A 25,592-nucleotide genomic window follows, 5' to 3' on the forward strand; every position below is an offset into this window, starting at 1 on the left:
CCACCCCCCATAAAACCAACAAAAGACTGCCTCTAGCCAAAACCTCTCATGATTAACATCAGCAATAATGGGTCCAATTCTAGCAAAACATCGGATGACGTTTGTTTCAAGTACTTACTGGCCGCTTTTGTATAGGATTGGTGCAGGGCAGAGCAAAAAATCAGATTCCACTGTTTTTGGCTTTTCATCTGAAAAAAACAAATCACATGAGTTCAATATACTGTGCTACGTAAATGAGAAGCTGATGTGTGAACATGCTATAAAGTCCCTTCCCTTCTCACAGTATGGTGGTTACTGGTTTGGTAATGTCTGGAACTTGCAAGCAAAGCAGGCCAAAGTTAAGGAATAAAGCTACTGCTTTTTTTAAAGCTGCACCTCGAACATACAAATCCAGAGTTGCCTTTAAATGCGAGTGTGAGCCCACGTTACGCTGCTTACTTTATTTTACTCAAGTCAGCTCATGCTCTTCCGGAGAGATAATTTCCTAGAATCGAGACCATTTTTGCAAAGACTGAGAACACTATTAGGAGTTTCCTAATAGTTGGAAGATGAAGGTTTGTTTCTCATTAGCTCCAACCCTGTGCATTGCATTCAAGGATTTTTTCACTAGCTGTGATGGGAGTGTCTACTTCTCCAGTGTTTCTCATGCCTTTGAGTCTCTAGCTGTTCGCAAATCTCTCATACTTATAAAGCATCTATTTGTAGAGCACTGTGTCCAGCAGAGCGCTCCTTTTCTGCAGCTGTGAAAAGGAGAGGAGGGAGCTCTTTTACCTCATGTGTTTGGTAAGCTGGGAAAAATTCCACTCCTGTTGTGCAGAACCATCGTCCCAAACTTCCCCACAGTAGGACTGGCTTTTTCTGTATTGGAGCTGCTCCTGCAAGCATGGACTATTTTCTGATTTAAGGGTGAGAGCAGATAAATGATCTGCCAGATAAACTTGGAGATAACTCTGTCCTGCATTTGGGGAAGAGGCAGACATACAAGTAGTTCAGGGGCAGCTGAAGGAGGAGTTGTTAGCATAAATGAGCTTTTCTTATGTGCTATAATCTGCACTGACTGCTTGGCCTAGATTTGGGGCTAGTTGTGAGGTGGGGAAGAGGGATTAGCACATTGCCATATGTTTTTGTCTTAATGGTATGTTTCATAGATTATTTTTCTATCCCACAGCTACATTTGGCAGGTTTCCTTTCTAGCATTTGGTAATGGTTCTTTATAAATGCAAAAAGAGAAACATGCCAAATGCATCTTTTAAAACCAGAACTGACAAAATAACGGTTTGCTCTGGGGCTGATCCCAAAGCGCAGCCCAGGCTATCAGTTAGGGGAACTCTAACACGAAAGTACATCCTCATGCAAATACCCTCCATTATGCCCTCAAATGATGAGGGTTCTGCTGAGCAACTGCCAGTTTTTCATAGAGAACGCAATGACACAGGAACAATTTTCCTTTTCTTGGGACCACCTCCTTCCTCCCGCTACTGCTCAAAGCACCCTTCTTAGCCCTTTGACCACCCCAGCTCCACTGTTCTCTTTTAGGTTTCCTCTGAGACAAAAGCGCTTCGAGCCCAGCACAGAGCTGTAGATAATGAGCTTGTGTATCAGGGTAAGGGTCACAGCAAGTTTCCCTATTTCCTTTCTATACTACTCCCTAAAAATTTGCTGTTGTCCGTTGCTGAAGATGAGAACCTGGGTGGGTTGTAGCAGCCCTCTGGCAAGACCCCACACAGCAGATTGTGTTTTTACGCTGCAACATATAATAAATACATCGCTATGCCATTCCCCTCCCTTCGTGTGCTTTAGCGCACCCTTTCCTGAAGCCAAGAAAAAAAAAAGAAAAGCAGCCCAGAGATCTAGTTGGAAATTCTCACATCAGATGCTAGCAAGTATTTGAGGGCTTCATCCTGTCCAGGTATACTTATTTTTACCGTGGCAAAGCAGACATACACATGCCGTACAGCTATAAAAGACTAAACAATCAGAGAATCGAAGAAACCGGAGTCGGAAAATATTTCAAAAGGTCATTTAAAGAAGGCAACATGCTTCAGATACTGTTCAGTGACACTCATCTAAGCTGTTAAAAGGCTTCCTAGGTAGCCTATTCCAGGCCCAAGAAATGTTTACAGTGAGAACTGTTCTCCTAATGCTTCACCTAGATCTGCTGCAGAATTTGAAGTCTGTTGCCTCTTGTTCTCTTCTAAGTGGACTCGGAGAGTCCAGCTTATTATTTTCAGCCCTTTAGCAGCCTGTAATTAACAATTACTTTGGCTATTCTTCCCTTCCTGTAGATGTAACAAATTGAATTTTTCTGTCCCTCCTTACAGCTTGTGTTCTGAACTTCTGCATATCCTTGCCAGCTTCCTCCGGACACCCTCCACAGTGGATTCATCCCCCATTTGCAGCATGGAGCACATCAAAATCCAAGTTCCTAGGAGCAATCATTGGCAGCACAGCACAGCCCTGAATTCAAACAGCACTGCAACCTACCAATGTTAAGTACCTCAAGTCTATTTGGTGTAGGCTGCTAGCATTGCTACTAAATAATGCCAAAACTTTTAGTATGATAGTACTCCAGTGCCAGCAGGACAGAGGAGGTTTACGTTTGTGATGCTTATAGAAAATGGCTAAATCCCTCCTTAACTCTCGTGTTCTATAGGTCCTTATCTCCACCGGTACCTTAATGCACTCCCCATCAGAAAGTATCGAATGGTACAAATGCCACTACAAACATAACCATATTGATGCAAGCTTCAAAACACTTACATGAAGAAGGTATGTGCTATTGTTTTAATTTCTCAAATGGACAGACTGAGTTGTAGAGAAGTAACTGCTTGTGGTAAACAAGAAGTCAGGAGCAAAGCAGGAATAGAACTGAGGAGTGCTGATGACTTGCAAACCAGCCACTTTAATGAAAATTTAAGTTCTAATTATCTTCAGGTCACGTAACTGATGTCTCAACTGTTTACCCCATATAGTGTGAAATGAGTTTTATTCATTTGGAACTGAACTAGTCTGTTTCCCCACTTCTCCAAGTAAGAAAGGTACACCATGATAATAAATACACAGCTGAAGCAATAATTTTGCCACACTGCAAATTCTACCTCTACGAAGCTAATTTATGCAACAAGTTTAAATAAGCAAGCTACAGTTTAATGTAGGAAACAAAGGTGACAATTAGAATTAAAACTGAAGGGAAATTTATACAAGCAGACTTTATTTACACACGTTGCCTTTATCCAGAACTACTGTGCTATTCTGTTATTCTTCCAGATTATTTTAGATATTTAACAGGCAGGAGAGATTGGCAGCCCATTCAAGTATATATGATATCCAGAGTAAGCAAGAAAATGTACTGGAAACACATGTTAAATTGGGTAGGAATTCAAGACAGGCTAATACAAAAATCAGACAGTAGGTAGGGAAAAAATGAGTTGGCTTTTTTTCTACAGGTCCATTTTGGGTCATTTTCCAGTCTGGCTTGCTTCTAAGGGATACCACTTAGCGCAAGAAGTTGGATGTATTTACACTAGCCATCCACTTTAGTTTCTGGGTTAAAAAAATGGCAGGGGTTTCAATTAATGGCATTTTTTCCACCATCGTCTACCTTGCACCAGTTCACGGAACAGAGCAGCACAAGGAGACTAATCCAAATTCCAGCATGACTTTTCATCTGCCCTGCTGCAAGTTAATGCACTGAGCAAGAGAAGACCAAGGCCTGAATATTTTACTGAAAATTAAATTCTCCATGAGCATACTTACTTAATCAGATAGCAAGAACAAAATAGTCTACACTGCCTCTCAATTACTTCTAGAGCTTTTCTAACTTCTGCAGCATTCCATTCAGAAACATTCCCCCGTGACACTTGTAGTTTGACAAAGGAATAACTAAGGATTGTAACACCTGGCCAATGGCGAGTACTAACAAATAAAAAAAAAAAAAAAAAATTAAAAAAAACAAACATAATGCCCATCTGCACCCACCCCACCCCACTGACCCCCCTCACCCCCCCAAAAAAAAACCCAAACAGATAAAGCTACAGGAAAAGTGCCTGTAAAAGATGCCATGGTCGGTCTGTCTGAAACAGAATTGCTTTCCACAGGTCAGGAAACTAGAGTCCAGTTAGGGATCTGGTTGTGTTGAGACCCACTCCTGGAAGAGAGCGCTGCTTGGGACACTGAGCTGAAGAACCATGTCAAAATACAGGGACAAAATAGTACCACCTGTTCTGACTTGGCCTTATTCTATGCTGTTGCAGGAGCTCCACGAAGAGGACTGATTCCGTGTCAGGAGGAGCACCCAAGCCCCTGAAACAAACAGCACAACGGCTATACATCTAGCACAGCAGGCAGAATGGGCAGAGACGCTCCAAGATAACAAGGTGAGTGCACCTCGGGAAAAAGTGCCTTTTGGAATCACAATGAGAGCCTGTGTCTTGGCCTGGGCCTTCTTACAAAAAGGAGAACTTGGTACACTCTGTGGTCATGTTTTTTTCATTGGCAAACATCTGCCTACTTGTCACCATGTTAATTCACACAGCCATCTGGGCTGCCAAACCCCTGAGCAAGATGTGAAGTCACTTGCATCCTTTTACTCATCCTCAGAGCTTTACCGCTTCCCTCCCCTTCGATATTTTTCCTCGTACGCTTTTAATTAAATGAGGTAACGAGAAGCAAAGTAGAGCACTTATTAGGAAATCTAAAGGCATATCATGTCAAACTTCAATACTTACTAATTGTAGTTCCGTTCAGTTGATAGGTACAAGTAACACCATCGGTTTTCCCACCAAGGGTTAAGCCACTTCCTCTAAGAACAACCTGAAACTCCTCTGGAGAGAAAAGCAAAACCCGAAATCACCACTCTTTAGTGCACTGCAGTAAATTAGACAAGTAGAGTTTCAATATAGCCTGCAATAAATGAACCACAACGTAGTAATGCTTCAGACTTGCTCAGGTCTCCTTTTTAACTAACTGACCCCTGGTACTGCATTCTTCAGTTAGGTCACTATAGGAAAATAAAGATTTGTTCCCAAATCTTTATCCCTGAGGCAGCCCTATTAAAATGGAAGTTGATTCTGACTGTCAACAGGATCTGGGGCTCAACTGCACGATGAGAAACAGTTTCTCAGTGAATACTCTGAGAAATGAGAAATCTGGGTCTTGTAACAAGACAACTCACCAAACCTGGATCAGGCCCACTTGAAGTGCCAGATGAAGAAAACATTTCTCCTTAGGCGACTTCCAGGGAAATAGTACTAAGAGCCACACTATTTGTGAACTGTGCAAAGGAGGAGTGAAAACAGTTTGTTTACCAAGGCCACCGATTTCATTGAGACGATCCATGTTTTTACAGAAACATCAAAATAAGGACATTTTGCAACTACCTTTTTTTTGATTGGTCTGAAACTATGTGTGGGTTGTGAAACCCAGAAAGAAGATAAGCCCTTAAAATTTTGTGCAACTCTTCTTCTTAAATGTATTTAAATGTATTCGTGCATTCCATGCACAAAAATGCATTCAAATGCTTTACTGCTTACACTCCACAGATTTGGGGCATGGCACTAGAAATATTGTCAAGAATTTATATGAACATAAGTCACCAGGATTCCCAGAACCTAACTCCGTGACCATAGGTAAAATAGTATGCAAGTGTCACGGAATAAGTATAACTGCTTTAAATACAAGGGCAAGTGCACAGCATGACCAGTGGGAGAGGGGCAGATAAATGCATCTCAAACTACTACAGGCATTACCTAAACTATGAAAGTAGGCCCTGGAAGACAGCTCCTCTGAGGGGTAAAATGAGTCAACAGAGAAGGATCTGATCTTTCTTAAACTCCTTGAGGATTTTTTTCATAGAGATGTTTTATTCTAGAGACCTCTGGGGTTTTTCTTTGGGTGAAATAAGGAAATCACAGTCCTGTAATAATTGAGTATTAGTTTAGAATTATAAAAACTTACCTCCCACACAGACACTGGATGGCTCCAAATACAAAATTTCAGTACATGACTGCTTCAAAACCTGTTGCAAAGGAGGAAACTAGTCATAAACAGGTTTCAGAGTGCTATTTCAGTGAGAAATACTACTTTAAAACAAACGCTTATCCCCAGAAGATACAGGCACACAGCTACAGGTTTGATTTGCATTAAGTCTGACTTTGTAGGACGCTGCCTTGACCATGTGAAACTTCTGCACGCCTGCACAGTCAAGTCTCCAAAGAGTTTACAAGACTTGGATTAGTCTGTTAAATCCGGGACAGCCTTCAATACATAATGATGTCTGATCTTGGTCTTGAAATTTCTGACTAGATCCCTAACATAATTTTCCATGAACTCCAGTCTTAACGTTTAAGCCAAAAATTAGTCACAAGGAGCCTGATCCAAAACCTAATCCAGTCAAAAGCGGTCTTCCAGCAATCTGTGGGTCAAGCCAAGTGCAGGTTATTCCAAGTGCTGGCATCCTGCCCTACGTAAAGCACAGCAAGAACACACGGTGTGCTTGACTGCGCTGCCTTCTGTCGGATGGGGTTTTTTAACTGCTGTAGCAGTCAGCCTGCTTTGATTCTTCAACCAGTCAGGCAATATTCTTCCAAAAGGCTGGAACAAAACAATACTCCTACAGGTGACTTAGAAATAGAAGGGATGGGATGTAAGAGACAGGAGGAACTAGACACCTTGGACCGATCTGTACTTACAAAGGTCCCAGATGTTACCCTTAGTTTCAGCAAAGTCACATTTTACTGTTTACAAATACATCAAGTGATCAAGTTATCCATGGTCACTTAAGCAGAGGCATAAATAGCACCCAGGTGTTGACTACTGCAGAGCACTTCATTTTCCATTCAAAAATGGTGCATCTCAGAAGGAATGGGTTGAGCTTGTCTGACTAAAACTGTTGCTGGAATCTAGCCGGGAGACCATACTGTCCTCCCACTGCTAGGATCTCAGTCCCACAGCAGGGCTCCATCTCTTATTTGTTATTGTTGTCCAGGAAGGAGATGAGATGCCTATTACAGAAATGTTAATCCCCCTCTCTGAGCAGGTAACAGGATTTCTGCTAACTCAAAGGGAATGAGTCTCTTGAAGCTTATAGGGTTAAACACGCTCAAACAATCCACAACTTTCTTCTACCTTCGCATGATGACATGTGATTTCTCCCAATGATTTTTAGTTTTCCTCCCACTCAGAAAACTTTCACGATGCCTTTATATAGCTTTCCGTGTCATAAGTGGTATATTTTTAGCAGGCATATATAATACTACACGGAATCAGTTCAGGTCCTTGCAATCACGTGCATAGTAGAAAGACCTGTTACTATCGCCCCTCATCTCCATTTGCCAAAATTCTGCCTGTTCCTGAACTGGTCTGTCAGTAAATGTAACTCTTAATCTTAACTCCTTTCTCCTTCCTTCCCCCTCCCCTGCCCCATCTACACTATTTGCTAGTGATTTCTGTTGCTACATATCCAGGCCCAGTAGAAACAACAACATATTTGTTGTTGTTATGATAAAAAGCATGCCGAGCTCCAAATAAAAAATAGCTGGCCTCATTTAACACTGTCCATATCACCTGTCTCCACACAAACTGTTGTGCACCAATTAACTTTTCAGTGCTTCAAAACCCATTCATAAACACTAAGTAGTATTTAAAAAATTGGAGACCTTGCAGGTGCATATATTTGGATGAGACATAGCAATAGAGATCTTTGGAAAGAATGTAGCTTGAAGTTCAGTGCAAGTTGATCAGTTTATATTAGCTGAGGATGTGATGTCAATTCCAAAAAAGGACTCAGCTTTTTGATTCCTATTTCAGTGTAGAAAGAGGAAGTGTTGCTCAGTTTATTGGGGGGGGAATATTTTGTGCATAAGCGGTAAAGCATTTTATTCCTTTACTGTAAAACATGCTGTGTTTTTTCTTCCTTCTGAAGAGACTGAGATGAATAGTCCAGTTTAAGTTAATGAGACTATAAACTTGCTTTAATATGAAGTACAGATCTAACAGTTGGCCGTATCAAAGCCCACTGAATTCATTAACTTTTTTTAGAGCAGCACTATATAGACAGGGAGGAACTTTTCAACACCTATTCTGACCCCATTTGCCTACTGTCTGATTAAGTAGGGCCACAATACGGATTGGCGAGGCAGGGAGAGGGGAAGACAATGATGGACATAACCTGTCTTTTCTTGGAAAGTAGTACTTCTGCAATTGCACTGTAACTGATAGTGATTTTTCTAACACTGTGTTTCCAAATGCAATATAAAACAGGAAAAGAATGTATTTGGACATGCTTAACGCCTTTTGGATTTAAGAATAAACTGGGGAGGAGGAACCAGCCCCAACTGAGATAAAATATGGCCTAGGTTAAATGATCACAATCCTTGAACAAAATACAATTTCAATATAGGGTTCAGGATACACTGACTTCCTGCATGGCAGCATGGAATTCATATTTATACATGTAGATGTGCTGCTCTTGACGTAAAGCAGGAAAATACTGGGGTTTAATACTGTTCCTAGAAATAAACAATTCCTTTGACACTAATTTTTCATCATTTTAATTATTGCTGTTCTTGACTTGGCTTGAGAAAGCTGTACTGTTCGAAGATCCTCAGTCTCTTTGCAAGTGTGGTGGCCTAAGGCTGTCATTTTCACCCAAACAAAGCTTACACTAGGGAAGAAAAACTGTGTGTAAATACCAAAACTTGTTTTTATAAGTTTACCTAGTTCTTTTCCATCCTTCAAAAAGCTTCTTGATAGCCCATGCTTTAAAAAAAAAAAAAAAAAAAAGATAATGGTGTAGAAATCTGCCTTGTCCCTGACAATCCTCCTTCCCTTCAACAACAATCATTAAGTAACCTTAAGAGGCAGAATAAAAGAAACCTTGTAAAGAATTGACTGGAATCAGGTGGAACCAACCTAAAAGCATATAGATAGCTCTTTGCTCAACCTTTTAAATTCTGGGTTCTTCTCAGCACTCTGTCTAAGCAACACTGAAACAAGATGCAGAACTGAATTTTCCATCAATTAATTAAAAATCAGAGCATTCTTGCAAAGGGTCAAATCCCATTAGATGTCCCAAGCACAATCAGCTTGAATGGTTTGCCTCACAAGGCTATGGTAACTAGCATTTAGCTGTCACAATAGAAAACCTGAAACTATTTTCAAAGACAGTAGTCACCACTTGTTCTTTCACGTGGGGGAGAGGAGAACATATTTTTGCATCTTAAAAGGATGTATAGAAACTTGTGGCCTTTCTTTACCCTTTTCTTGCTCTGGCTCATGCTTTTTTCTATCTGTTTTAATCTTTTTCTCACTCTTTCCATGCAAGCTGTTCCCTCCAGGTGCACTCCAATAAAAGGCTTGTCTCTTTTCTTTAGGAGGAATGATGTGAAGGCATCTTACTCATCTTGCCTTATGATCCATGTTCGTTACTTAATATGCTTTCATGTAGGGTTCGGCGTTCGGAAGATCTCGCGAAGTCACGGAAAGTTAGAGGGTTAGTCGCAGCCTTGTGATGTACCTGTAATCCCGCCTCCCCTTGTTAGTATAAAAGGAATTAACTGCGCAATAAAAGGGGAAGTTGGCGCTCACACTGTGTGTGTTATCTGTCTCTTTCCCTGGTCCGGGCTGACCAGTGATCTAAGCGTGGTACCTTGATATGTAGCGAACGCTACACTTTCATATCTCCGTATCAGGGCTGTTCCTGTTTCACCCTTCCTAGTACCCTGTGGAATGATCTTTCAGCAACAGCTGATGAGGGATTTTCCAAGATGCATGTTAATTGTCAAAGTTCCCCGTTTCAGGATGTTGGCGCATTACCATACGGTTGAACGGGGTAAGCGCTGGGCTTATGCACAGTGCGTGGCAGCTTTCACACACAGCTGAAACCTAGTATCCTTGCCGCTTCTTCTGCAGCCCAAGAGAAGGGATCCGACCAGTCTCAACATTAATAGCTTTTAATGGAGCCATCTCACTTGTGTGTTACAAAGCACATTTAACTATGGCAATGTAGAAACCAAAGCATGCATATAATTTGAATGCTTAAAATTTAAAATGAACTTTAAACTATCTTGCTGTGGAAACCTAGGCCGCAAAGTCAGCAAGATCAAAATGAACTCCACAAAAATCTCTACTATGCTCCCTCTCTCCCTGTTGAGGATAATCGAAGAGAATGATCTGGCATTGAAAATTCATTATTTAGAAACCTAATGCCCACAAGGAAAGTTGAAATGATCACTACAAGTTGAAATAATCACTATATAAGGCCATCCTTGGATAGGATAGTTAAACACTATGCTGACATAAAAAAATCCAGTAAGACTATAAATTGCCTTAGTTGAACAGCATACAGGGAGAGATGCAAAGAGTTGACGTCATCCATTTCATTTCCAGAGCTCCACACCAAATATAGGGCTCTCTTCTCCTGGGCTCGCAAAGGCTTTCCTCCCTGAATGCTAGCTGTCCCAGAAAGCAACATTTTCCCACAAACCAAAGTGCAAAACCAGAGTTGAAACACGTCAGCCTGTGTCCTGTTGTCTTGCAGCTTCAGAAATGGAGAAGTGTGGAGGAACTACAGAGTAGTTCTTCCAAGTCTGAGACAGAACTGTCCTATGTGGAACTGGTTACAGCTGGAAACACACAGATGCTAATCAAAGTGCAGAGGATCACATCAAAAACGTGGCTCTGAGCTTGCCTTTTTAACACTTGTTAGGAAGCGTGTGTGGCTGCTGGAAAAGGGAAGACGGCAGAGTTCTGCTCTTCCAAGGTCATCAGTCTCTTGTACTTGAAGAAAATGAGACGTGAAATTCAGGCCCAAAACATCCTCTTGTTCAACAACAACAGAACAACATACTGCTGAGGGAACCCTATTCTGTGGCTCCTCTATATACAGGATGTGTTGCATCACTGCCATATTGGAGCAGCAGCAGCCGCTGAGCATCTAAGATGAAAAAAATGTTGTTATGCTGTTTTCTATGAAGAGTTACTACAACAGCTACCTCAATAACAAGTGGCATGAACGCAGCTTATGCTCAGCACGGGAAACATCGCCCAGCACGGCTTCTGAGGGTTGGCTGAAGGCAGAGGAGCGTCTAAGGCTTTTAGTGAAATCACATCTTATGGCCATTAAGTGAATGCATACTGTACGGTTTCCATAGCATTTCAGAATACTTCTGAGACCAGAAGTTATCAGAACAAAGGTATCTGAGTTATCCCATGGGCACTCAAAAGCAAATTTACCCTTGATGTAAACTCACTAACATAAGCTTGGATTCCATTTGGCCAAACAAGCTTTTCTTTTCTGAATAGGTCACTCGTAAATCAGCTGCTGGACTGCCCAGTTCTGTCTGTGAGCCAGCTATCACATTCCTTATCTGCATGTGTAACTAAGCATATTAATAATGTGTTCAGTACAGTGGGATGAGATCCTGGCTTACAGTTAAAGATGTCCCTTGCTGGATCAAGGCTTTGATGTCCCATACAGAAAATTAGACTCAGCTTCCTTCCACAGCAGTCCTGTAGAATCTGGCCATACACACAGCTCTCGAGGCTCTGTCCGTTTAGAGGAGTCTCCGTGTACTCAACTCTTACTGTCAAACGCTTTCTATCAGCTCACTGACAGCAGCAAAGCATGCAGCAACCAGAACCAGAAACGTTTAGCTCCTGAACCAGCTAACTAGCATTCAAATTTTCTCTTGAAGTCCTACATTGTCTGCTTGTCACCTATCTCCATCTCTCAAGCTATTTCAGAGGCTAACAAGCCACCGACAGTTTTGTGTTCAATATAAGTTTAATCCTCCCCAGGCACAAACAAGTACACATGTAAATTTTTCTTAAAACCGTTGTACAAAGTCCATCCACTTTATAAAGTTGATGATAAAGTTTGGGACCACTCTTCACCTAGCGAATTTTTTTCTCAACAACCTGATTGTTAATCAGTACTTAAAATCCATATCAATCCTTATCAGTGGCATGGATTTCTATGCACTTCCCAGTAGAAGGTTCCCAAAGGGTCACATAAACTTCACAGCCCGCTTCCTAAATAAGAGGTTTAGCATTTTTATTGTCAATAAACATTTAATTCAATTAGAGATGTTTTACAGAAACTTTGTCAGTTTCTGACCTGTACGCGTCTGAATTGAAAAACAGAATCATGTTTTGTTAGATTTAAGCTGCACAAACCATATACCTACGCAAATAATTCCATTAGCATAGAAAAGGCAGATGTCCCTGCAATAAATTGCAAAAAGGCAGCCAAACAACAAGATGACATAAGGCTCACTAGTGCTTACAGTCTTTGAAAACTCCACCTCTGGTCATAAATTTTGCCTTGTTACAGATCTCGCCCCTGCTTTATGCGAACACTTCTTCCAATAGAAAACGTGCATTCTGCATCTTCCAGTACCTCTTTAACTTGTCACAGACTGGGCCTAGCTCTGCTGTGACTCCCTTTTCACCCTTGCTACTGTCTCTTAGTTCTCGGAATTTGAACAGTAAAGCAGTGTGGCTCCTGCAGCTTTTTAAGTATTTTGACTACCATACACTCAGAACATACTGTGGAACAGAGCTGTACCATGCGGTACAGTGTTACATGCAGGCTAAAACAACAACTTTCCCTTCCAGCACTTTAATGAATTTCATGTTCCAAGAAACTGTGAGAACAATGCAATACTAACGAGCCACGAGCAACCCAACTGTACGTGAACAATTAACAAAATACGCTAAGTGTCAATTTATTTCACAGCACCATTCGATTTTGCTTAGCCCCACTATGCAGTTCAAAAGTTTTTGGCAGCAGTCAGCACCATAAATCATAACTCGCACGGCATCTGTTCCTCCCCGGAACTGCACGCGGAGTTCAGGATTTTGGGCAGGTCGTCAGCACAGCTGGATTCTTCATTGAACCGCCATAAAAATTTTTAAGTCTACTGTTCTGAAACTAGAAAATGATATATGGATGTGCAAGGTGTTGGCTTCCTGCTAAAGATTAGTATAACCGTGAACTGCTGGAAGAAGAAAGCTCCTTGACACATTTTGATCAGACTTGGCATGTTAATATTTTGGAACAACTAAGGATTTCCAGACTCACCGGTGGCCTTTGCTCCCTACAGTTCCATTTCAAACATGCACCTCTTTGTTTACATCATTGCTCACTGGAAGCCGATCCCAATCAGGCTGGCTTGACTCTTTACAGGGGAAGACAATATGGTTCCGTGAACAAAAGTGTATGTACTGTAATCAAACAAATGCATCTAACTTGCTACTTCCAGAACCAAGTTTTAAAGAGGAAAAAAATGTTCACCTTCAAAAAATAATCTTCTTTGCTGTACTCAGGTATGGCAAGATGTGCAAAACATGCTGACAGTGCAATATAATCACCTCCACAGTCCCTGTGCAAAAATATATTTACAGCAGTATTAGCTCCTGCTCATTGCACTCTGAGCTTCCAGCTGAAGCACTGCCTATTGATACTCCACCAGCCCGTCATGCGTACACTCACTGCAAAATGTGCGCTGCACAATTCAGAAAGATAGCAAAACAACACTAAAAAAAAAACTTAACTGCTAGTCTAACAGCAAACTCAAGACAGTGGCTTTTCTGTGGAGACTTCCGCCTTCTTTTCTTTCCTCGCTCCCTTCCACATGTGGGATTCATCATTTTCTCTAGTGATGTTGTAAACACAACACCTAGTGAGCAAAATATAACCAACCATGAGGAAAGCAGATCTAGGAAATATGGTAAACTGCAAACATAATTAAAACTGGAGAAGCTATGTACATAGTGTAACATGCAAAGAGGATGTGCTTTTCCTCATATACTGTGCCAAGCGTGTCTCTCAGTTAACCATGAAACCTGCATCGCCAAGAGCTGCATCTCCTTTACTTCCACCCGCGATCAAGATGCAGTGGAAAACCTACAACCTTGTAATTGCTACTGCTAAATACAGATACTTAATTCAATAAAATATATTGAAAAAAGGGTAGCAGAAAGGGAAGATGGCACGCACTACAGCTAACTCACAAAACAGCGTCTGAGAGGGCTCTGTAACTTACAAGCACTCAAAAGTACCTTTACTATTACTAGTCGCAGCTGGATCTGTGCACATAGACAAAGGCTCTTTTGACTGTCAGCTGTAATACTCGAGTTCTGTGGGCTGTTTCCTGATTAGGGATTGCCTACACCTTTTGGCTCCCACTAAGAGCTGATCAGGGAATGCCACGCACCTGTACAACTGGGGCTTGGGGAGCAGCTATTTAAGTGGTAGGCATAGCAACATGCATAAATGGAGTCTGTAAACTCTGGGTTGGAGCTGTGTGAACCTGACCTTGTCGAACAGGGCTCTTGAGTTAGTCCCTTCTGTGGTAAGTTAGTATCTTCTTGAGCTTCATCCCAGTTCAGAGCTGCAAAGCTCCTCTGAAGAATGTGTCACGAGAACTGTTTTGTACTATTGTTTGGTTTAGTCATTTCGAGCTAGGTTGGGCTAGCAGCCTCTCTGGCCGCAGTGAGTCAAGCAGAACCTATCAAAACTGAGTTTACACAGGTGCTTACTTTAGAACCTAAAATCATTTTGCTTCATTTGTGCTGATTGGCTGAATTAGGACTGGGCTTAACCCATGTTTCCATGTGTTTTTATTTTTCTATGAGTCATTTAGAAGTACTATTGGCAGCTTTTTTTTTTTTCTTGTAACTTAAAACTTTTTATTTTTCACTCTTGCTGAGGCAGGAGATGTTTAATTGGTTTAATGGACTCATTTGCTATTTTTGTTCTAGAGAATGGAATGCTGACTGTCCATAGATCAGTATTTTTCATACTGAATTCACTGAACTTTACAGCATGTAGGAGTGAACATGTGTGAAATCAGGGTGGTGAAAAACTTAGGCTGTATTTATCCCAGTATCATTACAGGTTTCTCGTATTCATCAGTTGCTGCTTTTTTTACCTGAATAGGAGTTGTGCCCCCTTATACTGTGGTGGAGTTAGGCTTTAAAGATAAAAACCTGGAGTAGGTTACAAGAGAAAATGAATCTAAGTAGAGCCCTTGATTTTACTGATTACATTTGAGTAACCTTAATCATGCTCGGGATCTTTAAGTTAGAAGCACCTTCACAGCACACCTTAGGCTCTAGGCCAGCTTCTCCATATACCAACTAATGTTTAAACTGCCCGAAGTTAATTACTTGTTTCCGAAGTGAAATTTTCTATTCTTTCAGTTCGTGTCAAAAGGTCCATGTCATTGTAATATCAACTTAGTGAAAAAAGAGTATTGTAAAAAAACAGCCCCAAAACATGGGATCCATATGCAAAATGAAATTCCATAATATATCTATGGCTCGGTTCCACATCATGTGTCCCTACTGTGTTAAAGCAAGCCCTGTGACTTCCCATTTTTTTCCCAGCGCTCAGCTGTGCGGTAAGCAATGAGGCAACAGGGCCACCTCACACTAGATGGAAGACAATCAATTCAAGATAATTTGGAATGAAACACCTGCTTTCACAGGAAACACCATTTTGATGCTTCTCTCCAACAAAGCCAAGGCAAAGGAACTACAGCAGTTAATACCTAATGCCAAACTATCTGTGCTCTATCTGCTGCCAAACATCTGTGCTCTTAACTACAACTCACTGCCAATTTCAGCCTACTTCCTGACACTGCTCAGCAATGCCGTAGACAAAGAGCAAGGGTAAAGGGCGGGGGGGGGGGGGGGATTGCTATCCTGTCCCCTATCTAAATGAAAAAAATCCCTGAGCCATATGGTCTTGCATAAAATAACCATCAGAGAGAAGCCTGGTGCAGTGTCAGGTTAGTGAGAATATTCTAATTACACAACGTCTAAGCAGCACCTCATTTGCAGTCACTGAGCAAACCAAATGTAGATGACAAAACTGTGGGTCCTAAGAGATGTGTATTTTAACAGCATGAGAACCTTTAGCCCCAAATTACTAAAACCAACCCTAAACCTATTACTTATCAAGTAGTGTAAATAAGAATCAAGACAAACTGTTACTTTCCATAGCAGGAAAAAAGTTCTTTAGGCTATTTTATTTTATTTTTTAATTAGTAAGGAAAATCTGGCTCAAATCAACTTACCGCTAAGGAAACACTGTATTTCATTTGGACTTGTGCTTCATCTTAGGCAAGTTTTACAGCGTCCCTTATGTAACAGAACTGATAGCCACGCAGGGATAGATGACAAGTCAAATCCAAATCACAAGGCACATGCATGCTCACACAAACTGGAACCATGTCAGTTATGTTGCTGGCTTATCAAGCTCTCTGTTCTCCAGGAGAACATTATATGGTTTGTAATATGTCAGAGAATGTCAAATTAAGGGCTGCACAGCAGTGAAGGGTAGAGCAGAAAGCGTTCTATTCCAGGCCATTGATTCCTTCTAACAACTACACGCAGTAATTCCCAAAACTATCTACTCGGTCTCAATTGCATGGAAAACATAGCCCAATGTTAGTTCTAAACCTTGCACCCAGTGCAGCTTGAGTAGTAGACCATCCAAGGGGATTAAAGAAGATGACTGATTTGATCAGAATAATTCTTTTAATGATAACTTGTTGCATTTCTGCCCCTCCCCCCCAAACGTTTAATAGTTCGCTTCCTGGATTCCCAGTGCATAAACTGAGCATATTTTGTTCCTACAGGAAATGATCCAATTAAGTTGATGTATAATTGATAATGAACTGTTTAAGCTGATTTTGCTTTTGAAAAATCTTAACAGCATGCAGTCAATTGGCTGACCCTCCTCCCCTCATCTGCAGTTGAGGGTCACGGTTTAAGGAAAAAACAGGGAGCAGACTCAGCGTACTCTAAGCAAGGTAGACTAGGGAGGAATTTCAGCTCTAGTGAGCTGAGCTGGCTCAGGGCATTAGTATCGACAACTTTAAAATAAGGTAGTCCCTGATTACTATAACTTGGCCACTGAGACACAAGCGGTTCAGACAGAAGAGGCTCAGTAAACATTCACATTAGAGATACCGCGTATTTACCAGAACATCGAACCTTGGAGCACTAACGGTTGCAGTTGTTAAGTTTCCCATTCTCCATAAATATGAACTCTGCTGACCTGTCTTGTTGCCTTACAGCAGGTAACAGTGGGAGATGTTGATTGACTCATACAAGTTTAATAATTCACTATCACCTCAGTGCAAAAGCCAGGTCAGGCCAAGGAAGTGCTGCTGATAGCATATCTACAGCAGAAGGCATCAGATTGACGGAGAGAGGCTGGGGCACATTTTTGTAAAGTCATTGCACTAAGTTTTAAAAAACCTAAAGGCTAAAATTGTTCTTCGCATGAAACAGCTTTTGCCTACCTCAACATAACTGACTATCACTCGCTAGACTTCGTTCTTTTCGCCCCTCTGGCACCGACTCACTGGCCAACGTGGGCCACTTACCTCTCTCCCTGTACCTGTCTCCCCATGCCTCTCTTCCCCTGCTGACTTTTTTTTTGTTAGACTGTAGGGCACACAGGTACAGGTCTGCTTTTCACCAACTCTTGTCAACAGCCTGCGTGGCCCCTTTCTCTGCTGAGGCATTGGGGTACAAGTGACAATGACGCTGAATGTCACCACATTGAAGATGAGAAGTGACCAGTCAAGCACTGAGAGCTATTGATTGTGCCACTGCCACGTACGTTTTGCACAGTGGTTCCCTTTGGGCCCTGCTGATCTACCTGTCACCAACCCATGTAACTTAAAAGGTAGGAATGCATTCTCATGCACAGTGATTGATACAGGAACCATTTAACTGACATGGAACCCCTCTGGATATTCAATACATATCCTTCACCGTTGCTCAAATGAATCTGAAAGCTAGAGGGATTTTGCCGACTGTTCTTTACAAGCGGAGCAGATTTCCCTCTATCATCGACAAGAGTATTACTGCAAAGAATTTTTACAATTAGGCAGCGAGATTTTTATAGCACTACCTGCTTATACCGCTTTAGCAGGAGTCTGCCACTGGGTATGTTACAAATATTATTTTGCTTTTTAAGGACCCTCAATGCATTTAAACCTTAGTTCAATTTTACTCTTCCTAGGAACACTCATTTGATGGTTCTAAGTTAACTCCACTTCAGCCCTGGAGTTTACATCCTACAAACACTGAGGTTTCTTCTCCTGCAGGTTACCCTTTCACCGAGGAATGGATACTTGAGTAGATGTTGAGAAATCTCATCATGTGGGGTAAGGTACCACGTAGCAAGTGGTGCTACTGATTTCAGTGCCAGCATTTTCACAAAAAAAGCTCCACCTAAGAAAAGAACCTCTGATGTATGTATTGCTCTGTTCTTCCAAGAATCATTCCTTCCTGCCATGCTGTCCCTCTCCCCTCACAGTTATACTGCTAGCTAACCTTCTTCCAGGGTTTCTTAATACCATTCCTGCAGTGAGATCTGCCGAGCTGAACGCAGTATTCAAGGTACAGCTGTAGGGGGGCTGTCCATACTGACATTCAGGACTTACAGAGTCTATCATTTTGTTGCAATATTATCTATGAATTCGCAACTTTTCTTGGACAAACTTAAAAGTTTATGCTAAGGATGAGGGTTTTTCCCTGAGGGGCTCAGCCAACTTGGAGACAATCTAGCTTCAGTTAAAAATATTTTAGGTGATGCAACGGCTCAGCTTGCATGTCTCCATGAATTTTTTTTTGTCCACTATGTTTAAGGGTGGTTTTCCCACATAAAATAAACAATTCAGAATTGAGCACCTACAAAATGAGCAAGAAAAAAGAGAGCCTAATGATTCTATTTGTAATCCTTCTCAGGTAGAATTCTTAAGAAATTTTGTGACAAGTAAAGACAAAACAATTGTGGACTGAACTTTTTTTAAACTGACTACTTCCTCTTAAGTTCTGCATGTATCAGTTCCTGTAGTCTTATCTGATAATTTTCTGCAAGGTTTCCTAAGTACAAAATATATTTTAACTTCCTGTATTGAGTGCTGCCAACTCACTTCAGTATAAAAATGTGTTTAAGTCTACTTAGAACTGTCACACACTCTAATAATGTTACTAAAGCGAGTTCCATTAATGTAACTTTTGAAGGCACAAGCCTTGTCCAATTCTGCCTGCAGAGACAACCAGACAAGTTTCACTCATAAATCAGCAGGACTTGTGTTTGCTTAAGCAAAAGGGGAAGCAGGGATCTTTGATAGGATTTGTTTTTCAGAACGTGGCACACAAAAGCAATTCAGATTGGCTAAGTTGTGCAAACCACAGACACAGAAACATGCCATGCAAGTAGGCAAACCATGAAAAAAAATTGCAGGCAAAATTGCAAATAAAACATCATACTGATTTACAGCAGAATGTTATGGGAGCATTACAGAAACGTCAGCCTTATGAAAGATACTGTCTTGTCTAAAGACTCTGTGTTTGATTCAGGCGGTAGCAGCACCTTGGCTCCCAGCTCCTTAATGTAATTGCTGCTTCTCATTATTCCTCCATTCATCATTTCATAAGTGATCAAACAGCTAAAATGAGCAGTGTTCAGAACGGCCACATTTCCTGCTTCTATGAATAGAAACATCTTCTGCGCCCCTCCTCGACAGGGAGTCCAGTACTGGTTTTTTTGCGTTACAAAGAAGAGTTTACCTGACGCCTGAGATACTATCCAACTTTCTCAAGGCTGTCAGCCCCACAGTCTCTAGTCACCTTGCAAAAACTGACCCCTTAGCCAAATTGTGACTCTGACTGAGCTATTTAATAAGCAAAAAGTCTCCACAGTTTCTCCCGATCAAAGTGCTGGTTCAGGACCATATCTGGTCAGATGCAAGTGAGGCACTCTTGAGTTAGCTTGCTTACAGACTGCTTGCTTACAGCCCAGCACCCCTGTATGAAGAGATGTGCAGCCTCACCGACAGTCCTCCTGAAGCCAGGCAGGAAGGTGCTATCTTGGTTATGACAGACTCAGATCTAACAATGTAAATGACACATTCCCAAATGGTTCTTTAGCAAATGGGTAAAAAAAAAAAAAAAAAACAACAACAGCATAAATCATATATAGGAAAGGAAGGCAAAGAAGAATGGGTTTCATTTTCTTCTGTAGTGCTCAACTGTCACATGGTGATGCAAATTGTGCAGTTCCAAACCCGTACAGCTCACACTGCTATGGCTTACTCACGAGGCCACGCTCCATGTAACTATCAGCCAAACTACATCAGTACTGTTCCTGATAGCATAATAACTTGCCTTCAGCATTTTTCTTTTAAGCTCTAGACTTTTGCTTAGATTTATTTACCCTGACAACGCTGTTTAGTTACTGCTTTGTAAAGTTAGATATTAGCAATGCCAGGAGAGCTGAAAACTTCACAAAACGGTCGCCTCTTCACAGAAGTCTGCACAGAGTTTTGAATCATTAGTTGATGTTATTCAACAGAAACACAACACAGCATGGTGATGCTTAAATCCTTACTCACTTCACTGTGATTTTATCTGAACTAAGAAGGCAGTCAAAACACAATGCAAGCTTTTCAACATCTGAGCTAGGTTTTCTCTAAACGCTAATCTCAACTGTCTTGACTGTTAATCCCTGGCCACAATTAAACACATTTTGTGTATCAGTCTAAAGCAAATAAATTGGAATAATTGCTTAGGCTTCCAACAATGGCAGAAGCAGGTTCTAACAGATATTCATATGATGAAGCTCATCACTTTTTTTTTCCATTGACACATGAAGATTAAGTGCTCAGTTCTCCTGGAATTTGATACAAGTATAACAACGTAGCAGCCAAAAAATTTTGCAGCTGAGTCCCTTAGAGACAAATGTATTAGAGGCTTTGAGCAGCTCCTCCCATCATTCCTACTGAATGGTTTTGTGTTGTAGTTTTGCTTCAGGGTTTAATTGCTGGGTTGCTACCATTTCTGTAAACAGTGTATTTTTTTCTAAATAAGTGTTCAACAATGATGTTCATGGAGGGTTTCACAACTGCACCTTTGATACCACACTTAAGCAATACTTCTGCATGTTTGTGACACGGGCATTTCATTTTCATCTGTTTTGAAATTAGCTTTCCCTTTTACGACAGAGTGTCTCTTTGAGCCTGCGTTCTCTAGCTAACTTGCAAACTAAAATGGATTTATAATTGCAAATAAAAAGGAAAACTGTGACTATTTCATGTTCAATTAGATCTGCTTATCAATTTCATAATGCAATGAGAATTAATTGGCACTATCAGTCAAAACCCCCTCAAAGAAAATTGAGTTATAATTACAGCATATCAAAAGATCACGTTAATGTAGCCACCACGCGTGCATTTAAAAAAAAGCACGCACACACACAAAAAAACAGAACACAACACCACCACCAAAAACCCTACCTATGGATACTTTCATCCACGCTCTGCGATAAAACAGAGATGCTGGCGGGGTATTGTTCTCCCGCTCCTTCCAACAAATACATTTAATGTGCTTATTAGAGAAGAGAGAAGGGGAGTTTCAAATGCCTTGACAGCTAAATAAAACTCCAGTTAGATTCAGTGCTTCTCAGAAAGCTGTAAACAATATTCAAGCCTCTAAGAGCTCTCAGGAGCTATCAACTCACTAGTACTAACTGGTTTTGTTTGATCCTTTATCTCAACAAATGAGACTGATGCAGGTAAGACTGAAGTCAGTTGGTATGTTTCCTATCAGAAAGGCCTTCTCATGCTCCTTTATTTATCAGGAAAAACATCTTCCACTGCCCCAGCAGCCACAACCTAAGAGTCTTTTTATGGACAGAAATACGCAATAAGCCAAGCATTGAAACGTCTATTCCAGCTCCCGTCTGTTAAATAAAATCCTAAACAATTCAGGAATTCAGTCATAGCTTAAAGGAGCAGACAATGCATTCAAGCTGTAGAACAGTGTCCTTAAAAGTTTGCTTTTTCTGTACAGTCCCTGTCAGCGCTAAGCTGTTATCTTAAAACAAGGTGCTGCCATTATGTACATCTTTTCTTGCTCTACAGCTATGATAGGCACAAATCTGGGATTTTTACACTCGGGTTTTTCACAAGTGCCAGAAGAAGCTGGACTGAGGCTTGTGCAAAGACCACCTGCCAGATCTTATCAGAAAAGATTCCCTCGCTCTGTCCACAAAAAAGTGAAGGTGCCTGGAAGCTCCTGGGAGGTATAAAAGAGGCAGACTGACACTGCTACTAGCCAGAGACTGCCCAAAAATACCTCAGCTGAGAATGGGGGATAACAGGACAACCTACAGGTTATGCCAATCTTCCATGTGTTTGAATTACAGACTCCTCAAGCTGAGCTCTTCAGAAATCTCAAGCGATCGTACTCCTGCTGCTGCGTCGAAGAGGAAGAAGACTGGAGAAACCAGACTCCTTGGAAGGGTCCAATCTGCAGGTCAGTGACCCTCGTTGGAAGGGAAACTCCGAACACAAATGTCTTTAGTCCTTTATCTAGTTCTATCTTGACATATGCATTTTGAAATGCAGTATCCTTGGAAACTTAACATAATCGACTGGGGTTAAACGTTCGGCTTTTATTCATAAGTCTACCACTAGCGGCATCAATGTTGCATTGCTTTGCACTAGCAGGATAGCTGATTCTTTTAAGGCTTTAAAATGGCATAGAATGAGATTTTTAAAAAGCAGTACCACATGGGGTGTACTATCTTTTCAGGAAAATAAATGTCACTACGTGAAAAGGTGGATTATATCTCTTAAGAATGTGCAAGGAAGATTCTGAAATTACATTTGATTTAAGCAACAAGAAGGAAAATAAGTTGTTTCATTATGATATTAACTTCCACAAAAACCACACTATTCAAGGGAAGTTATAAATTCATGACTGCATAATAGCGTGTATTGTGAGTAGTATCCTTTCTTTATTAAAAAAAAAAAAAAAAAGGCGGCAAGGGAAATGAATTATAGTGGGATCTCTCTCAGAAAAAGGATTTCGTTGTTGGCTTTGACTTGACTTGTGAGAGTAAGCTTTTTTCCATTTTGCTGCCTACATGCAGCAGCAGCATGGTTAACCTTGCATAAAACACAGAGCCTTTAGTTTAAAGATGATGCAAATAAATCAGGTCCCCACAATCAAAGGTGTTTTCTTGACACACGGCTAAAATCCTGTCAAGCCACTGATCACAACCAAAATGCTCCTCTTGCTTTGATCCCTTCTTGCCAGTCAGAGTCATTAGCTGAATGGCCTCATCTCACTGATGGGAGTTTCTCATGGCATGCTGAGGAAAAGGAACTCAAAGTCTTACTGCTTACTGGGAAAACAAGTGGTTATAGCCAAGTATAAATTATATATTTAGAATGCTTCTCTGTATACAAAGATTTGGGCAATTTCCTAAATTGCACTCATTCCTAATGATTTTAACCAGTTGTTCTCAACTCTCCTGCAGTAACAGTCCCGATTTTTTCAGACTAAACCTACAGCAGCCATTCATCAATGCATCCCCTTCAAACTCACCGCACTGGTACGGTGTCCTCAAACTCCACGCGAGGTCTGAACATGAATAATTGCAAGAGTGGCAAGCAATGTTAATTTACAGAACTGAGTCTCTAAGATAAGGAGGAGAGAACTTAATATATTGCAATTACTGATTTAGGAACCAGTTCTGCCTGGAAAAGTAAGTGGGACTGGAGAGTATGCTGTCATCTTCAGGAAATATTAAGCTTATTGCCTGATACTCACAGAATTGATTATCCCCTTAAGTGCTTGGAATCCTCCAGTGACAGGGAAGACTTGCTCTTTCGTGTCAGCAATTTTTTCAAGCTTTGGAGTGAAAACACATGCAAACACGTGAATCACTTTGCAAACTAAATTCGTCACGCTGCTTTTCACCCTTAAAATGTAAATGGATGTCTAAAAACAACTGACATCATCTCTGCAAAGAGAAGGAAAATTTTGAGTTCCCTCACGGCTAACTAGGACTTTTCTAAATGGGAGGACTTCCTACAACCGACTGCGGCTAACAAAGTGGTATAGTGGCTAGCCATTGTGTCAGACCACCACATTAAAGAAACCTTGTAGGGCCTGTATCTTTGCAGTGATTTCCTAACTCTTCCTACAATTACCTTCCCTGTTGGCTCGGCCTTCCATTAAAAAGCCTTTCTACACGCCTTCTATAGTAAAGAGTCTTTTGTATACTTCTCCATTTAAGTCACTTTCACGGCACAAGAGTAGCTCCAGCCTTCATTGGGACATAGCAACTCTGGACAAGCTTTCAGTCAATGAAGGACATGGATCCTTCTTTCTTTTCTTATCCCCAGGCTGTTATACATGCTGCTTGACGCTTGTCTATAGCTACTCTGTTCATGCGACCTGCAGCCAAATCTGGTTGCCAACTTCATGAAAGGGGTTTTGCCTGCATCCTTTCCTGCTGGCAGCTTCCAGTTAGCAAGGGTAATTCCAACGGGTCTTCTCAGCAATGGAAGTGACACCCACACATTCTATTTATGTCTATGTACACATCTGAGTGTCTGCTTCCTGAGCCAGAGAAGACATTATACTGCCTAATGTAAGTAAAATTAATTTCTGTATTACTTAACATGAACTGTATAAAGCCCTGTGACAAGGGACTGCCTAGTAATCTAAAATAGTAACGTTCTTACCTGTTCTTGTACAAAATCAAGGACACCCACACAGTAAACTCTAGCTCCCAGTTCCCTGGATTTCTTTGCCTGCCCCAGAAGAGAAGACGGGAATAAGCATTTTTTCATTCAACAGGCAACACCCAAACTCTTCAGAATGTAACATGAATTTTCACCTAGCGCTCACCTCTTTCTCTGCATACAAGGGAATCTGACCATCCAGCTTGCCATCTGTCAACGCAATGATGATACTAGAAAACCTTGAGGCTCCTTGCTTCGCAATTTGTGTATTGGCCTGGAAACAAAAAATATTTATCCAGCTTAAAATTACACCTGAACTTTTTACCAAGATGCATCTTCTAAGTGAATATAGCTTCTGAAACAACACTCAGCCTCATCTCGAAACCCATCTCTCGTGACAATCCTCTGCCTCCCTTTAAGTCACTACTAACAAAGAAATCATTCATCAGTATTTTCCAGTCACCAGTGAGCCTGTCTCCAAAGTGCTGGGGTCACTAACTGATCAACCCTTGGAAACACTTGATTCTTTCAGGACAGATACTCTCTGCGTTGTGAAGCTTGCTTCTCTTTAGATCCACCACAAGGTTTCCTTCGCTACCCCCAGATTTGAAATGCCAGTCAGTAGGTTCCAAGATGTAAAAAGAATGGCTTAAAACTAAATATTCTTTTTTTAAATGGCAACAAACTTCTGTTTGCCTAGCTTTTCAGCCTGCAGATCACAATTTCAAACTTGGCTCCATAGGCATAAAGGAGGAAAATGAGTTTCCATCCATAACAGTGAAAGCTTCGATCCTGACCTTCCGGGCCTGAGTCTTTCAGCAAAATCCCAGAGTATACTTTAACTGTACGTCTCAAGAAAATACAGCAGTTGGGAACTCCGTAATTGAGATAGTCCAAAATTAAGGCCATTTGTCTTGAAAACGCTGATCTGTGCAGTAAACCCTCCATAAGCTCATGCTCTAGAAGGCACTGTTAGACTCACAGCCCTTCAAAGCTGGTTTTAACTATTTACCATGTAATTGGTAT

General features: G+C 41.1%; 1 protein-coding gene and 1 long non-coding RNA gene across 4 annotated transcripts in view; one reads left to right on the plus strand and one right to left on the minus strand.

Moving 5' to 3' along the window:
* ANTXR2 (ANTXR cell adhesion molecule 2) overlaps window positions 1–25,592 on the minus strand; it is a 120,028-nt gene that overhangs the window by 82,436 nt on the left and 12,000 nt on the right. For 2 of the 3 annotated variants that reach the window (XM_075039644.1, XM_075039661.1), the window contains exons 5-10: window positions 24,733–24,840; window positions 24,567–24,635; window positions 23,647–23,727; window positions 5,956–6,016; window positions 4,728–4,823; window positions 119–188 (exon numbers count right to left, since the gene is read on the minus strand). In XM_075039644.1, coding sequence (XP_074895745.1) covers window positions 119–188; window positions 4,728–4,823; window positions 5,956–6,016; window positions 23,647–23,727; window positions 24,567–24,635; window positions 24,733–24,840 — 485 coding nt within the window. The remainder of the gene's footprint in view (window positions 1–118; window positions 189–4,727; window positions 4,824–5,955; window positions 6,017–23,646; window positions 23,728–24,566; window positions 24,636–24,732; window positions 24,841–25,592) is intronic. The other variant, XM_075039652.1, reaches the window with a different exon arrangement.
* LOC142036526 (uncharacterized) overlaps window positions 1–25,592 on the plus strand; it is a 69,764-nt gene that overhangs the window by 34,164 nt on the left and 10,008 nt on the right. The window contains exons 6-9 of the long non-coding RNA XR_012652166.1: window positions 2,322–2,488; window positions 2,654–2,769; window positions 4,254–4,376; window positions 22,235–22,344. This is a non-coding gene — a long non-coding RNA (uncharacterized LOC142036526). The remainder of the gene's footprint in view (window positions 1–2,321; window positions 2,489–2,653; window positions 2,770–4,253; window positions 4,377–22,234; window positions 22,345–25,592) is intronic.

Source organism: Buteo buteo, chromosome 1 (genome assembly GCF_964188355.1).
Source record: "Buteo buteo chromosome 1, bButBut1.hap1.1, whole genome shotgun sequence".
In the NCBI taxonomy this organism is placed as follows: domain Eukaryota; kingdom Metazoa; phylum Chordata; class Aves; order Accipitriformes; family Accipitridae; genus Buteo; species Buteo buteo.